Source organism: Sinocyclocheilus grahami, unplaced genomic scaffold (assembly GCF_001515645.1).
Source record: "Sinocyclocheilus grahami isolate Dianchi unplaced genomic scaffold, SAMN03320097.WGS_v1.1 scaffold104.1, whole genome shotgun sequence".
Classification (NCBI taxonomy): Eukaryota; Metazoa; Chordata; class Actinopteri; order Cypriniformes; family Cyprinidae; genus Sinocyclocheilus; species Sinocyclocheilus grahami.
This window is the reverse complement of record NW_015505283.1, coordinates 1,363,068-1,380,933: the sequence shown is the minus strand read 5'-3', so window position 1 is coordinate 1,380,933 and position 17,866 is coordinate 1,363,068. Positions and strand designations below refer to the sequence as shown.

General features: G+C 36.0%; 1 protein-coding gene across 1 annotated transcript in view; it reads right to left on the bottom strand.

Annotated features, from left to right (window-relative positions):
* Positions 1-17,866, bottom strand: part of ptprub (protein tyrosine phosphatase receptor type Ub) — a 253,128-nt gene that overhangs the window by 21,189 nt on the left and 214,073 nt on the right. Inside the window, exons 14-21 of the mRNA XM_016276630.1 lie at positions 17,428-17,566; positions 15,445-15,474; positions 15,076-15,236; positions 10,202-10,389; positions 5,746-5,818; positions 5,433-5,509; positions 3,707-3,724; positions 127-163 (exon numbers count right to left, since the gene is read on the bottom strand). Coding sequence (XP_016132116.1) covers positions 127-163; positions 3,707-3,724; positions 5,433-5,509; positions 5,746-5,818; positions 10,202-10,389; positions 15,076-15,236; positions 15,445-15,474; positions 17,428-17,566 — 723 coding nt within the window. The remainder of the gene's footprint in view (positions 1-126; positions 164-3,706; positions 3,725-5,432; positions 5,510-5,745; positions 5,819-10,201; positions 10,390-15,075; positions 15,237-15,444; positions 15,475-17,427; positions 17,567-17,866) is intronic.

The window sequence follows — 17,866 nt, the reverse complement described above, 5'->3', positions numbered from 1 at the left end:
GACTGAAGAGAGGAAAGAGGCTATCCCTCCTGGGACTGGACACTGCCAGACTGAACCATATAAACACACACACACACACACATCCATCTATCCATCCACAAGTCTTGTCCAGACAAAGATACTCACCCTGAGTGGCGATGAAGTGGTTGGATCGATGGTAACCCTAAAAAGAAATAAATAGAGGTGACGTGCTGTGTAAGCCATTTGTGTCCTAGAAAAATCACTTGTATCTCACTCCTCTTTAGAGTACAAATGCTCTTCAGAGATCCAAGGTCTTTAGTTCTAGATATCCAGTTCAAATGACTGCTTTGAAAGCTACTATTTGAAATTAACCAAAATTTATTTGGACTGCGAGCAGAACCGTTTGATAATCTGTGGGTTACTGAGATAAAATAAGGGTTATCTCAACATGGCGAGTAGTTTCATCAAGTTTATTTCCTAGAACAGAAAATGAGGCTCTAAATTAGGATGACACCAGCTCTGAGCACACAAATCTACACTATAAGAAACCAAACAAAGCAAAACCTACATGAATCATTCAAACTGATTGACTAAAAAGAATCTGACCTCCCAACACTACTTAAGAAATTCTAAGGAAAGCCTGTTTCAGTATTGACAACATAACTTACTGCATATCTCAAAAGCTACATTAGTTTGAAAACTAAAAGCAAATTGAAAAATGTAAGTCAAGTTAGTAGGATAGCTAGTAGTGTTTGTTACTCTCTAACACTATTAATAAGTCTGAGGCACAAAGAGCAAACAAACAAAAAGGCACCCTGCTACAAAAGTAATACTCAATTGCCCAAACATAAAACTCATCATGGGGGACATGAGCTCCCTACACGATTCCTCTATCAGCTCATGTTTGGAATGTACAGGGAGAAAGAAACTCTAGGAACATCTCAAAACATGCAATTTATTCATCAAAGCTAAGCCTTTTCAAAGAACTACCTGGGGATGCTCCCAAAAAGTGGATCTGTTTTCATTAAACAGACGTTAGCGGAATAATAGAGACATGTTCTTCATTGTTGCTGAGCATTTGCTGCTCCATTTAGAACACTGCAGACGCCCACTACATTTTAGATTGGGCCAAGCTATTTCCTGCACACTGTACAAACAAACATAGAAACAGATACACTGTAGATGGAAAAAGAAATTGTGGGGGATGTTTGTTCCACACTGAAAGGATTCATCAGTCTATGGGGTTTGGAGAATACAAGGGATGCAGGGAAAACATTGGGAAGATAACTGGTCCAAAAGAGCTTTGTTCTGCTGATTCAGTAGTAAGCATGATTTTCTATTACTTATACCAGGGGTCTTCAAACTTTTTTTTTTTAATGTCAGGGACCCACAAATATGATGATCCCATTGTCAGTGATTCCCTACATAAAGGCAGCTACTGTACATATTTTCATGTATAAAGACTCAATTATATTGTGTGATAAAAAGTATATTATAAACAGATTAATAATTAAAAATGGATTTAATGTCATCATTAGTAAAAAAGCAAATTATTCAAATATTATATTGAATATGATAGATGTAAAAACCCAAAAACATTTTAAAATAAATGTAAATTTGCATATTTTAGTATATACACATACATTTCTTTTTTTTTTTAAATAGGCTGCCTATAAAATAAAATATGCAATTATTATTGATTTCAAACTTTAATGTCTTGTCTTTTTTTGACATTCTTCAAATGTGTGAAAAATGGATAATTAACAAGTTCATGCATTACCAATGACCTTTTTGTTTGACTTCTGAGTTTACATCTTGCAATTAATTTTTTTTGTTTCCACCACAGAGTAACAAATAATAAGTAATTGCGACTTTTTATATTTAGATTAATTCAGATTTTTCTTCTCAGAACTGCAAGTGATAAACTCATAGTTTATATTTTGCAATTCTGCGTTAATATCTCACAATTCTGAAAAAGTCAGAATTGCGGAGAAAAAAAAAAAGACAAAATGTCGCAATTGTCTTACGTTTTACCTTACATACCTATTTATAAGGTATGTTTTTGCCCCATGGTGGAAACCATACTATATAGATCTCAAAATCTGGCTTTTATTAGAAAGATAACCATGGTCAAAGAGCAAAGCGCAGCCATATAGGCTTGGGAAAAAAAATAAATGAAGGTGTAGTACATTACGCAGCAGTGCAAGTGGATTTATAGCACACTAACAGGGACCATCCCGCTAGAGAAAATGTGAGGTACGTGTTTTGCTCAAGGGCACGATAGCAAAAGGGGATCTCAGTAATGATTCAGTTCATGGGTCACCCTATCTGCCATCAAATCCATGATGATCGTATCACAAGCCCAAAGCTGCAACTATCCCAATGTAGCCGAAATGCAGCAATTTTTCAAGATGATGATACAATACATCATGCTTAAAGTTATATATTTAATGGCTGATTTGAAAATAGAAGGAAAGTTCAAAGGACACAGAAGCTCATTAAAGGGAGAAAAACTAAAAAAAATAATAAAAAAGGCTTGACAAAACACTTTACAACACTTAGCAACTCAAAACTCTGAAACAATGCTATAAACGCACTGCATAAAAATCACTCAAGACATCAAAATGGTTAAAGCAAAATGTCTCTATTTACTCATTTAACATTTTATAATAACTTTCAAATCAACTAATTTTTTTTTTTAATATTCTCCTCATATTCATATTTAAAAATGCACAACTACTAATCTGTTGTATAATGATTATATAATTTTATTTATGAAAGTTATTATGAAGTGTCCCCCTGCTCTTTTTCATACATTCATCACCCAGAATAGGAGCTCTGCTGGAAAAAAAAATGGCTTAAACCAGCCTCAGGTAGTTTGCTGGTCTTAGCTGGTTTAATCGGGTCTAGTTAGTCTCCCAGCCTGTCAAGTTGGTGTTTAGCTGTTCGGTCAGATGGTCTTCCAGTCTGATCAGCTGACAAATGCCCCAAACCCATCTAGATCCAGCAAACCTGCTTTTTTTGTTCAGTTTTAAAGGTGCATTCTATTGGCGCATGAGCTGCCTGTTTATTTTCTTCAAATTTAGACTTTGTTAGACTTTAGCAAATCACTGTTAGATAACACAAAGTTTGATTCTGCTGAAGTTGAGGTGCAGTTCAGTTGCATAAAATTCATGGATTGGTAAGTTTAAAGGTTGGATTCAATCTTACAGACAGCTGAAGACAGCTTGGATGCGGGGGAAAAAATCTGGTTTTAAGGAGGTTTTAGGCACTTTTCAACTGGTCAGGTTTGGAGACTGGCTTCTTACCTGAGCACCAGCTTGGACAGGATAACCTTACACCAGCTAAGACCAGCAGACCCCCTTTCAGATGTTTTTTTCAGCAACTATCCTACCACAAAGACTAACCTCCTGACCTTTGACCCCTCTCTCCACCTGTATTTAAAAAAAAAAAAAAGTGGAAATGTAAAGGTGAAGAGAAGATTTTTTTTTTTAACCTGAAACTATGAAAACTAGGTACCAGTAAGAAATAAGAAACCTAACAGATGGAAGCTAAAAGTTTTATGCATCCACATTTAGGGACAAATATAAAGAAGATCTGTGTGACACAGAGCCACTTTTCTTCATGTTTAAGTAATCCAAACAGAGCAATGCCATGACACAAAAGGGGGGAGAAAAGAGAGCTATGGGGGAACAGAGGGAAATAAAGCAGAGAGAAAGAAAAGAAAGAGCAGTGAAGTACTTACTTCCCTGTTTATCCGAATCTACAGGGTCCAAGAGTCGAAGAGGTGGGGAAGGGGGGTAGAAAAAGACAAGACAGACTCTAGTTAATGAGAGGCTGAAGAGAGCTAGAGGATTAACAGATCACAGACAGAAAGAGAGAGAATTAGAAGAAAGAAAGAAAGAGAGAGACTTGTATTAGCCAGCTAAGCTCTACGCCAGGGGACAGACACTTGAAATGGAGGCATATATTTTGGATGTGCAGGTGGGCAAATCTTTGCACACTAAACTCAAAGTGTGAAGTGTATTATTTTTTCTGCCTCTAGCATCATCAAACACAATTGAAAAATAACCATTTATTTCAAACAGGCTTCCGGGACACTCCTTCCCTCTGCCATTGGTTGGACAAACTGATAGCCCCACCCCCAAACTCACTCCATTGGTTGAGTCAGTGTTGCTATGTGGGGCTGGTTCAAACAACAGAATGTTTTTAAAGTGCCTTTGCACTTCTCAGGGAAATCAACAAAAAAATGGCTTTCAAAGACTAGGAAAGTATTTTAATACTGAAAAGATTACACACTTATCTTTTAAATTACTCCATTTATTCCTGTGTAAGCAAGTTGATTCAAGAGGTATTCAAAAGGAAAGGACAGCAATGAAAAGGAGTAAACACATTAAACAACAGAGCTGCACTCACTTTAATATGTTCCCTAATAGCCTCTACATACTGCCAAGTTTACCAGAAACCGTAAAAATAAGTATCCTGTCATCATTGGTCTTTTCTTGACTTTTTGTGCTCTTTACACTCAAGGCCAAAAGAAAAAGAAAAAAAATTAATTCTTGTTAAATTGGCCTATGCTCTCTTTTGCTCCTGTATATTGGTTCATGCTGAAAACACTAAAATGTCTTAGCATTTGAAAATAAACTGATATTATGGCCAATTATGACGTAGACAATATACTACATACTGTATACTACAGATGTAATATAGTTACATATGTGCATTCATTCGTGACTATTCTTTCTCTTCATATTTCTTTGAAATCACTCAATGCTACACATACTTAATAAACACCATAGTTCAGCAAATCACTTGCTGTATCCAAGGTCCTAATAGTCAAGGTGAGGAAATTAGCATCTTGTTTGAAACATTTTGAAATTGATAGTTTATGAGAATTCAGTCATTTTCTCATCATCATTTTGAAAATTCAACCATTCCTGTTCCACAGAAGGGGGTCACACAGGTTTTGAATGACATTGGGGGTAAACGGATGAACTATTGATTTAAGCACATAAGTGGAGAGGGTCCCATGAAGAGATGGTGGTCCTGTCCAACCAGGTGCAAGCTTTGAATAGCAGGTTTATAGAGGGCAAGGTTGGCTGACCATCTGTGCCCACCTGCCTCTTTATTAAAGGGGAAATCGGACACAAAATGACCCAAAAACACTTTGCCACACATGTCGGTAGGCAACGCTTCACATCTGACCACGCTCTAAAATCCTTTGGGAGGTCAGATATGCCAGGAAAGGAATAACAACCAAAAGTTTCACCCATCACAAAAAGGACAGCTAGTGGTCTGAAAAGTTTTCTATCAAAAGAGATATGATGATATGTCACATACAGTATGGCAAGGCTAAGGGAGAGTGTCCACAAATATCGAATAACCTCCAGGGAAGCCACATAATAACTGAAACTGAAACAGTGTGAATGTTTGTGAGTCTGGCTGAAGACAGTATGTGACTACTGACTTACATCGATGTAATTGGCATTGATATAGTCGGAGTTGGGATCACCTAGCAGCGGGTGCAGTTTCACCCTGTGACGGTCATCTGAAACACAAAAACACAACCGCATGAGCACACTTTGTGGTGAACAGTGAACAGCAGAGGCAGTATGTGCAAATAAACAATGCTGTCAGCTAGTGAATTTCCAAAAGTGAATTTCCCCCTTTTACTTTCAGGAACATCAAAGCGTTACATTATCAGACATTTTGAAACTGAAGTTTTAACATCCATAGAATGTCTAATATTTTTGTACGCATACAAAGACTGAAAAAATTACTCACAACCCATCAGGGTATCGTGCCTTCCCTTAGTTTTATCCTTCTTCTTATTGATATCCCAGCCATCAAAGAAGCTCTACAAATATATGATTGAATATAAAGAAACAGAGAATGTGTGTGTGTGTGAGAGAGAGAGAGAGAGAGAGAGAGAGAGAGAGAGAGATTTGTTAGTTTTATAAGATCATTCTGATAGACTTTGTCTAAAATGCATTTTATTAAAGACAAATTTGACATAAACAGCAGTTAGACCAGAGGTTCTGGATTACTTTGCAACCCAAAGACATGCATTTTGTGATATTACATTAAGCTACATTTTAATACAATTCCACTTTCAAGGAGGATAAACATGATTTCATGCTCCTGCTGAACACAAAAAAGGTCATGTGAACAATTTTTTTTTTTATGTGAACACTTCTTTTAATATCTGCAACTGCATATATTACTTAAAAATGTTTTAATTACACAGTGGACACCAGGTAAAGGAAAACTGAATGTTCAATATCATAGGCACAGCATCAGGTAGACCAAAAAGCTTCTAACTGAACTGCTTTGCATCCTCGTCTTGTTTTAAATTCTCAGACGCTCCCAAACCCTATCAAATCTAGCATTCACTGAAATATAAATGTGAATATTCAACATAAATTTCCACTTCAAACTAGATCTACTAGGTGTAAGCATTTAGACTGCCAATTCTAGTGAACTTCTATATATATTATATATAAATTACATAAAAGATGCCACTTGATTTATTTTAAGGGAAATACAGCATAAACAATTTTTAAACAAACCATTCATATATTCAAAAGAATATATATATATATTAGATATGCCTTTCTGGTTAATACTGCAACACCTTTTTACTTGGAGGACAGACATCTACTCCCTGTTTTCCACTCTATCTAAACTAAAGATCCTGTCAATAAGCACTGATCAATGGACTGTACTTGTGGTCCGCAGGGAAATAAAGCTTATGAAACCCTGCAGTTACATTTGTGTGCTCTAAATCTCTGTTTTTTCCCCCGCTTATGAAGCACAAGACACTGACCTCAAACACACACATACGCGCACAGTGTCACTATGTCCAGGAAAGTGCGTATTGATTTTTGAGCTGAATCTGTTTCACACTGGGGGGGAGAGTTTAATGAGTCCACAAGCTGAGCTCCTGAGAGGCAGGCTAGTGGCAGAGCTCTGATTATTTGGAGGGATGTTTTGTCTCGTAGCTCTGTGGACAACAACAGATAGAGGAGAGTCAACAGTCCACACGAGTGCGGCACCAAGAGGAGATGCTCAAGCCGCATTTTGAGGAGAGAAAATTAGTCACGGAGGAAGAGAGGGAGGAAAAAAGATAGCAGTGTAGTGTGCTCTTTGTGCAGTAATGCTGAAGGGCTGTGTGACCTCTACTTTCATCTCAATAACTGCTCCTCTATAGTCCATGAGAGAGTGATGTCAACCTGTCCGTGAAGAACAGCTCAAACTTACTGCTCTGAAAGTTGGCCAAGTCACAACTGTGATATGTAATGTACAATACATCAAGGTTCATTACACACTGCTCTTTTACAACATATACTTATCACTTTACATCAGATTTGTTATTGTTAAGTAAAACTAAAACTGTTAAAAATCGTTTTCAGTAATTGAACTAAACCTGTAATAAAACTAAATGTAAATATTAGATGAAAAACATACCGAAAAATTTGAAAATGGACATAAGTATACTAAAAATATTGAAACTACAACTAATAAAAATGGTATACCTATATCGAAATATACCTATATAGAAATATTCAAGCTTTTCTAAAGTAAAATATTAAAAGCACATAATAAAATTACTAGACTTAACATGAAAACTGAAACTGTAAAAATAAAAGTTAATTCAAAATATTAATAAATACTTAAAAGTATACAGTATAACTAATACTAAACATTGCCTCAAAGTTTTATTCCAGGCCAGGACACTAGCTAAATCTCAAATTGAGACTAATTGGGTCCGTACCCTCTTAAAAGAAAATTGCAAACTATAAGTGTAATTGGTAACATTTCAGTTTAGGGATCAATTTGTAATTAATTAATTAACTAATTGCTTATTAGCATGCATATTACTTGCATATTGGCTGTTTATTAGTACTCATATTGCACTTGAATGCCTTATTCTGCATGACCATATTCTACATCCCTAATCCTACCCAGTATTTAAATTTAACAACTACCTTACTAACTATTTATAAGGAGTAATTAGGAGTATTTTGAGGTAAAAGTCGTAGTTGATAGTTAGTGAGAATTGGAACTTAAAATAAAGTGTGACCATGTAATCTGATCTGAATAATCTTAGCGAGTTTAGAACTATTGTGAAATAATAATAAAAAATAAAAAAAACCTTTGGCTGCAATTGCTTTGTTATGAATGATTATTTTTATTTTCTACTCTTATTTAAATGTTTTTTGTTTGTTTTTGTATTAAGTATTTTTGATGCCATCTGGATCTGACTACTAATTATCTTGGCCTTACCTCTCTTGTAAAATACATTTAAATCTCACATGGAACAACCTGTTTTAAGACAGGTTCAATTATAGTAATAAAATGCAACATACAGTAATAAATAGTAGAAACATTACTGAAGTGCTTTCATTTTGGAAATTTTGCCCAAACACAGCACCCTACCAGAAAACTGAGCTAAAAACCCACTTTTAGATAGTGGATTTACATGTTTTTAGCTGGTCTAGATGATTGTTGAGCTGGACTACCAGACGGGGCACCCTGTCGACTGTCTGTTCATATTGCACACAACACTAGAAATCACTTTCTTGATCTATCAAGCTATAATCTGCCATTGATTGTCAGATAAGTGGCATCATATCTTTGAAATTGATCAAATTATATCACGTTAACAAGACACATAAAAGCAGAAATCCAGTCTAAGTATGCAGTTCTAGATCAAACTTGTTGAAATGTGGACCAGACCTTATGTCAAATGTCTGGCTATGTAAGACCAGGTTGAGGTCAAGCTGGTTTGGGCTGGTAGATAAGCAACAAACAAGCTACCATGTTCCAAAAAACATCTTGACTACCTTAAGCTGGAATGAGCAGCATTACTTCAGCAGGGCATGACAACAGTGTGAGGATGTCATATTGTGGAGAAGTGACAAGAAGTTTGGAATGTGTGTTTGTGCATAAACATGCGTCTTTGCATTAATGTGTTTGTGTGTTGGGGATTGGATGCAGAGGTCTGTTTTGACAAGGCTTGCAGACGGTGAGTTCTGGAGGCTGGAGATCTTCCAGCCAGACATCTGTTCGCACTGACAGGTCCTAACGCAACGGCAGCTCCCAGATAGACCGCATTGTAAGCAGCACTAAAGCCCAAGAATATTCTGACTTCTTTAAATGAATCAGAAAATCTGTGTGGGCAGCTGTGAAAGATTTATTTTATTATGACTAAAACCTCTTGCCTGGATGTTTTTAAAAAATATACTATTAAAGCCGAAATAGCCCAATAGATCTGGTTTCCGCTGAAATAAAATTTAAAACCAGCTGTGCCAAAGCATTTTTTTGCTATTTAAGCAACAGGTGCATCTACAAGGAGCAGTTATTTCAATAACTCAGTATTACAATTCAGTGATTGTATATGAAAATATGCTATACAGTATAAATGAAACACTACTATTATTATTGTTAATATCTCATTAACTTGATTTTCTGTAGGCTTATATATAAAAAACATGGTCAAACAACAGCTAAAGAAGGGTATTTGAAGACTAGTCTCAACCTTGGCACACTGACAGACCATTCATGAACCTTAGAATTAATAATTCAAACCAAAAAAAAAAAAATCAATAGCTGGTTGAAACCACCAGTTCCTATCCAATTAACTGGTTTTGTGCAATTTTTTGGGTGCAGGATGCAAAGTGAGATCCTAGGTTGCTACTATGAGTGCTACTGAGGAAGAATTAGTAGCTGGATTTGACTAAGTTATTCAGTGAGTAGCAAAGTGTCATTACTGTATATCCTATGTTGTTCATACAATTTCCTACTGTTTTAAGATAGTAAATAAAATGGTTAGTCACACAACATGTTGTTCACAAAATAAATAAATAAATAAATAGGTTACTTCACATATCGGTCAAAAATTAAATAATAAAACAAAATAATAAAATAACAAATATTTTTATTAGCAAAATAGTAGATTTTAATAAAATATTCACTATTTTGCAAAAATAAAATAAAATGGTTAGTAACACAACATGATTTTCACAAAAATAAAATAAAATAAGTATATAAATTAAAATAAAATAAACAAAACAAAAATATATTTTTTTTATTTGCAAAATAGTGAGTAGTTTTTTAATAAAATACTCACTATTTTGCAAAAATAAAATAAAATGGTTAGTCACACAACATGATGTTCAAATTTTTTTTTTTAATAAAATGACAAACAAAACAAAACAAAACAAAAAACAAAACCCACCTCATATTCCTGTTTAAAGCCGTAACCTTCTGCGGTTTTCATCTGGTTGATGTGTTGTAGGAGGTCAGCCACACGCACTGCCGGGTGAAGCTGACCCGTGTGATAGGGCGATCCTTTACGGCCACACTGACGTCTAGGCGATCCGCCCAGAAGACTGCTGGACTCATTCATAGAGCTCCGTGGATCACCTTAGTAAAAATAAACAAGCACAGAACAAATGTTTGCATGCCATCTTTCATATAAGGATATAAAATAAACACAGCATAGGTAACAGCTATACCTGAAGCAGCTCAACTATATTAGAAAAGTTAAAAAAATAACCAATAAACATTTTATAAAAACAAAAACTCCAAACAAGTATAATGGGGTTAATCGGACAATTATCATCCCCTTATGGCACTTCATCTTCTATGTTTATAATTGGTATTCATAAATATGATCAGGGAGCAATTATGAATTCATGACTAGGGCTGTGTATTCAAATAAATTAGCAGTCTGCTACTCATTTCTCAATGGAAATAGGAAAGAAGAAACCCAGACAGTATATTCCAAACAGCAGACACTTAAAATGTGGCAAGACAGCTCTGAGACGTGCCATTAAAACTTAATTTTGATCAAGAGATCTCTCTCTTTGAGACATCAACTATTCAGTGCCTGCAGAGTTAGACACCTTTGAATTGGATATTATTAGCATTTTTCAACTTTTTATTTTTTTGCATGCTCTAATTTCTGCCATATTGAAAATCTCGACCATGATGCCTTAAGGACGAGCTTCTGGTGCAGATCTGAGTCCATTTGCATTTCATAAACTGGTTGTGTTCGCCAATGTGTGTTTGTAAATGCATTTTTTAAGTATACTATTCGTTCTTCCTACTTTTCCATGGATTTGTGTTTATATTAGGATTGATAGTCTTATGTCAGGGGAGAATGAGTGTTAGATTTGGAATCATATGAAAATTTACTACATCAACAGCACTACATCTTATATTTAAGAGTTATGAAAGACTGAGTGATTACAGAAGGACTGTGGCTTTGATGAAGCTTTCACACTGACTACAAATGAGGACAAATTAACAGGAGGTGACCCAGTAAGTCCCTGAGCTTCACTTTAACTGTGTGCGTGACTGAAAGTCTGTATCCATTAATTTGCACTCTTTGACGTTAGTGCCTGATACTCTTGTTTTTAGCACCCGTAAGTGTGAGGAAATAAAAAAGTAAGAATTATTGAACAGATTTCATCATTATGCTTGTGTTTACCTATTTTTTGCCTTTACTTCAAAAAGTTTTCAACTAGGTTCTTTCATCTGCTTAATCACAAATTAAGTGTTAGATTAAGTCGAATGAAATTTATAGAATATCTTTTTTATACCGAACACATAGAAATAGTTGATTGTTCAGTGAAATATCAATGCATTTTAGATAGGGATGCATGATATTATCGGAACGTTATCGGAATCAGCCGATAAAGGCTTAAAATGTGAACATCGGCATTGGCCGATTTGGAAAAAAAATATGCAGAGACGCCGATATGTCTTGTCGATAAGACGGATAGCTCACATGTGCTCATGGTGTGATAGTGATAAGATCACGTCAGCAGTGTGGTCATTCTTGAAGTTAATTTTTGCCTGAATGATGATTAGATTCACTGTTTTGCATCGCTGCATTTAATTTGAGAATGCATGTACAGAACGACATCCGGTGTGCAAGAGAGTCAACAGTTTCTAGCATGTGCAGTAGCAGCAGTGGCAGCCTCCCCCGGGTCCTAATGCAGTCTGGTAAGGAGTTTTATTTACTTAGGGGGCACTGTTGGCCTACTTGTAATAAAATTAAAGTAAAATACACAAATATCATTAAGATACTTGTGTTTTTAAATAAATAAAGCAGTATCGCAGTATTTACATGAATAAAAAGCACAAACATGACACTTGTAAATTAAATAATTTAATACAGATTTATTCAGTAATATGTAATATATTTTTCAGATTGATTATGAAAACATAAATACAAGGAGCTCTAAAAGATTAAAACTTTTGCTTTAGACCATACGGGAAAAAAACACAGCAGAGATTGATTATTGGTTATTTTCAATGTACTCTCATTAAAAAAATTACTTTAATAAAGTTTATTACTCCTAACAAATAAGTTTTTGCTCAAAACTACCCAAAGTAAAAAAAAACTATTTGTTTATAATCTCCGCACAGGAGAGACTTGGTGTTTCAAAACAAAGGGAAATATATATCGGTATCGGCATCGACAAAAATGATTTAAAAATATCGGCATATCGGATATCGTGCATCCCAGTGTTAATTTTGACAGCAAATTTTTATTTAGTTTTAGTCACAGTCTTTTGACTTAAATGCCATTTAGTTTTAGTCATATTTTAGTCACCTGAATTGTTTTTAGTTTTAGTCTAGTTTTACTCGACTAAATATCATAAGATTTTAGTCGACTAAATCTACAGAAAATGTAGTCGGCAAAAATCTAATGGGTTTAGTTACGGTGTAATTCATTTATTAAGCATTTCTCTAAAATTTCCAAACTCATTATATAGGTTTGATATTAAAGGGGTCATAGGATGCCCATTTTCCACAAGTTGATATGATTCTTTAGGGTCTTAATGAAAAGTCTGTCACATAGTTTGGTTAAAATTTCTCAATGGTACTGTAAAAAACACCTTTTTTTACCCTGTCAAAAACAGCTCTTTTCAGATCAAGCCATTTTTGTAATTTTCCTTTAAATGTTAATGAGCTATGCTGACCACGCCCCACTCTTCCGAGCTGCTCTCAGAGAGATTCATCGTGAAACTTGCTAATTACGTCACACAGACAGGCATCTGAGATCGGCTCGATTTGAGAAAGGGGAAAACCTTTAACCAGATAAAAAAAAAAAAACACTGGGTGGATTTTTATCATTATAGCGTGGTTGTGTACACACACTGTCAACACACATTTCAGTTCAAACTACTTTTAAAAGTGCATGTAGCATTCTATGACCCCTTTAAGGTTTTATCATGATAGACACCAATTTAACTGCGGTGACACGCAACATGCCTTTATGTTAAAATTAAATAAAACCACTTCTCATAAAGAACAAGAACATGGTCTTCTTTTTAATGAAATATCAATGGTTATATAGGCTAATTATGCATTCTTTATAGCAACTTGTTTACCATATTCTTGATTCTTTCAAGCAGACATATTTATTTCTGTAAATAAATTTAGATTAATCTTTAGGGCTACTTAAGTTTTTCAGTCAAGAGCAGTGAGTGATTTTCTGTCTTTCTTTCATTGCTTGATTAACATCAATGACTCTGACAATTGCAACTAAAGGCTAGGCTTAAAAAATTGGCTGCTGTCCAAATGCACAGCTGCTATGGATGCAATGTACTGATACACGTTCTCCCTACTGTTTACGTTCACTTAAGACGTAATCAACTGTGTTTACGTGAATACTCATCAAAACGGACAATTCGACATAATTTTGTGTGTAATTCTCCGTTCATGCGACGCGAAAGAGTACTCGCACTCTGTGAGACGCGCTCTCAGTGTGTGTGTATGCTTCAGTGTCTGCGCTTTGAAAACTGGACCAAAATGAGTTCTCTCTTGCATCGTCAGATTTATCTATATGTCTGCTCTTCTCTTACTCCCACATATTGACATTTTTGAACGTTTTATCCGACGTCCAGCAAGTGTATTTTAGCTTATGTCCCGCCGGCTCAAATGTACACATCTAACCTCCGAACCACGCAGCAGATTCGTTCTGAAATTGAATTAATCTCTTCCCAAATCGTCCCTCCCTAACATTTTCGTCTCGTTTTTATTCGTTGACGAAAATGTCAATATATTTTCATCATAGTTTTTGTCATTCAAAAAGAGTTTTAGTTCGTTATCGTCTCTATGTCGTCAGTGAAAAAAATGTCCTTGACGAACATTATAACGAAAATTATTCGTCAACGAAATTAACACTGGTGCATCCCTAATTTTAAATTTTAAAACAAATGGAAAAACAGCATAAAATTTGAAGAAAAAAAACATAAAAGTCTTATATATTACTTGGGTGCTTTATGTTTTTTTTTTTTTGAGAAATAGACTAAATTTAAGTTGTTATTCTCTGATAAGCTGTTAACCACTGACTGGACCACTGATTCATTAAGTTGAATCACTGAAAAGATCTGACTCAAAAGGCAGATTCTTTTCTGAACTGGACATAATTACCTCAGTCATGAACACACACAGTCAAGATTTTCAGTGAACAATGACTAAATATCTGTCTGTTTCTCACACAAAGCTATCATGTGGCTTCAGAAGACTTTTATTATACTTTCACGGTTCCTGGTGTCATTTTGGAGCTTGACAGCCACAGTCCTCGTTCACAGTGATACTCTTTAAAAATTCTCCTTTTATGTCTCACGGAAATGTTTGGAACAACATGAGGGTGAGTAAATGATGACAGAAACGTGAAACGTGGGTGAACTATTCCTTCATAACTTTAGACCTACTTCAGTCCCCATCATGCAATGCAGCATGAATCATGGATTAGTTATATGGATTACTGTTTACTGCTTTCATGCTTTTGTTGATGTGCAAGTTGTCGCTCCCCATTATTTGTCAGGAGTATTAGCTCTGTAGTCATTGTTTCAATGTGCAAGTTCATTTAACTGGAATAAATGAGTTGAAACAAAGCAAGACAAGTGCATGCTACTCGGTTATTTGTTTTTTTCATGCTTTGCGTCATTAATACAGCAGATTACATAGAGTTTCTGTTCAACGAACAACCCAGAATTAAATCCACGCATATTTAGGCTTTAAGGCTGCAATTAAACTCAAGTTCAAGTCGAGTTGTGTGCGCTGGTTTTGTGTCGTGTCACATCTTACTGCGAGTGCTGCACGTATGGGTGTCCATAAATGACAAGGCCATCCTCTCATCCTCCTGCAGAGTGCTCTGGTCAGTGAAACTGCGCTCCATGGAGCCCATCATATTACTCTTCTCCTGCCTGTAAGTAATGGGGGTCTTATTCATGTTCACCGGCTTCCTACTGAGGAGACAGAGAGAAGAGGGCGAGGAGAGAAGAAGGGGAGGTAGAGAAATGGAACGTGAAGGAAACGAGAGAGAGAGATGAGGCGAGTTAGGGGAGTTGGTGAGAGAGAAAGAGAAGATCATCACTCCGCTGCCGCCCCCTCTCTAAAAAGCGCACAAAAAAGCCATGAGAAATGATGGCGTGCAATGGAGAAGAAGCCACTTACGGATAATAAGAGTATGAGTAGTAATCCCTTCTGGAGAGAGAGAGAGAAATAAAATAGAGGAAGAGAAGAAAAGGGGAAAAAGAGAACAAGAAGAAGAAGGGACATGAGATGCAAGCACTGGTAGAGCTCTGATTAGAGTGAAAAATGGCAAGCCATCAGCGGCTTGCATTTGCCACGCAAGTAATGGGACACATGCAGATACGCACAAAGCCTCAGCCAGAGCGGGAAATGGCAGACTAATCAAATACGTCATCTTGTTGCTTTTAACGAGTTAAACAAAGTGGCCTGCTGAGAGGGACTTTCATATTCGCTCTCCGCAGTCGCACATTCACAGCAATTGGGCACCGCAATCTAACCCAATATCTGCTAAATTGTCCAATGAAACGCTTGGAGAACACTTCCATCTGCATTCGTATTGCAAACGTACTTCAACTCCATTTTGGGGTGCATTTGGATTAAATGGCTTAGATTTTCTGTTTTACACAAAGGCCCGGTATATTTCTTTCCATTTCAGTGGCAAGAACTCCCATCGCTAGCTGAAGTAGGCACGTTCCTGTGATACTTTATCTCTGGCTAAATGACTGTGCTGAGGGTTTGCTACACTCAGAAGTTTAGCTTATATAAATGTTTTTTTTTTCCCCCAGAAGTAGGAAAATGAAAGCGAGAGGCTGAAGAGGTATGTGCTGATAACTGATTATGGAAAAGACAACTAAAATGCAAACAAATTGGCCATAATATTTGAGCTAGAAATACAGCACCAGATCAAAGAAACCAAAGGTGGTCAAGCTGGTTTGCTTTTGGTAGCTTAACCTGGTTTGGTTTATCAGGTCCAACCAGGTTAATCCAGAAAGCTCACCAGGTCAAGGGATGCATGATATATTGGTGTTTTAATTATTTTTGGGTGCAGTAGTAGTAAAAAAATAGTAAAGTAGAATTTTATTAAATTAACTTTCTTAATAAATGAATAAAAAGGCCATGACATAAAATAATTATCAGTTAATTTTATTGGCCATAATTTTAATATCTGTGCATCCCTAAAACCCAGCAATAATCAGACAAGGAGATGAAAGTCTAAAACAGTAGGCAATCACTATTCATGCATGTGAGAAATTAATATGAAAAACAGATGGTGAATGGTCTTTATCTGTTGTTGAAGATGAATCTATGAGATGACCATTGCGTAGATTCATCTTCAGTGATTGGTGCCGTTTGCGGAACGAGAGGCTTGTGTCTCTCATTTGCCACTGAATCTGATGACCTTTTGAGAACCGTGGGCTAATTATCTCTGAAAGCACACTTTTTCCATCCCAATTATTGGCTCATTTCTGGTTCAGGGCGGCAGCGGGCAGGGCCTAATTAAGTGAGTAATTGAATTGCATTTCTCTTTAATTAAATATTTCACACTCAGATAATCTCAGAAGATGAAAACCCCTGGCAATCTCTCCGCCGGTGCACGTGAGAATGCAGCGGAGAACACCTGGGTGCCTATTGACTGAGCCGAATAATCGAAGTCATAAACCACATTGGGTAGGTTTAAGTTAGTCATAGCTGAACGCACAATAGCCTGGTCTCTCAGGAACAGATTAAGTCTCATTTAAAAAGCACTTTCACAAGAAATATTTGAAAATGGTCCACAGACTTATAAGTGTCGGTGTATATTTTAAGCAGTTCTTTGTTTTGCAGCACATACAGTGGCTCCAAAAAGATTTGGACACTTAAGTCACACATTAATATGCACAAACGTCACTGCATATAATAAAATATCATAGATTCAAATATAATATAAATATATTTTTGAAAGATTCTATATATTATATATATATATGTATATTCATATTTCAAATTTTTTATGTAATCTAATGCAATGACAAAGAAATGTATCAAGTGTCACTTAAATGTCTATATACGCTTTGCTTCACATTTATGCTTTAAAGCAACACATGCTCTGGCTCTCGTGTTTCCGTCCTGACCAGAGGAACTCACCCTTTTTTAATGATTATGATAATGGCCCCAAGTAGCAGTATCAGGACCACCAGCCCACCAGCACACACTCCTAGGATGAGCCCCATCTCTTCTGAGCGCTGTGTGACCTCAAGAGCACGCTGATGGTCTTTACAGGCGGCTGAAGAACACACAAACATACATAACAATTGAGAACACCAGCAATTACATATAAACATACAAACCAGCCTGAATTAACATATTTACCGGCAAACAAAACACAAACACACAAATCCAAAGTACTGAGGAGAGGAAAAAGATTCAAATGAAGCCTGATGGAAAAGAAGAGTTTATAACAGATGAACAAACATGTTAATCATGATCGCAACACAAGTTTTAATAATCGTTTTAATTGTATGGAAATAGGGAAGTCCACACCACAACTATAACGATAACAACACAGGGGAACAATATTTTTGGA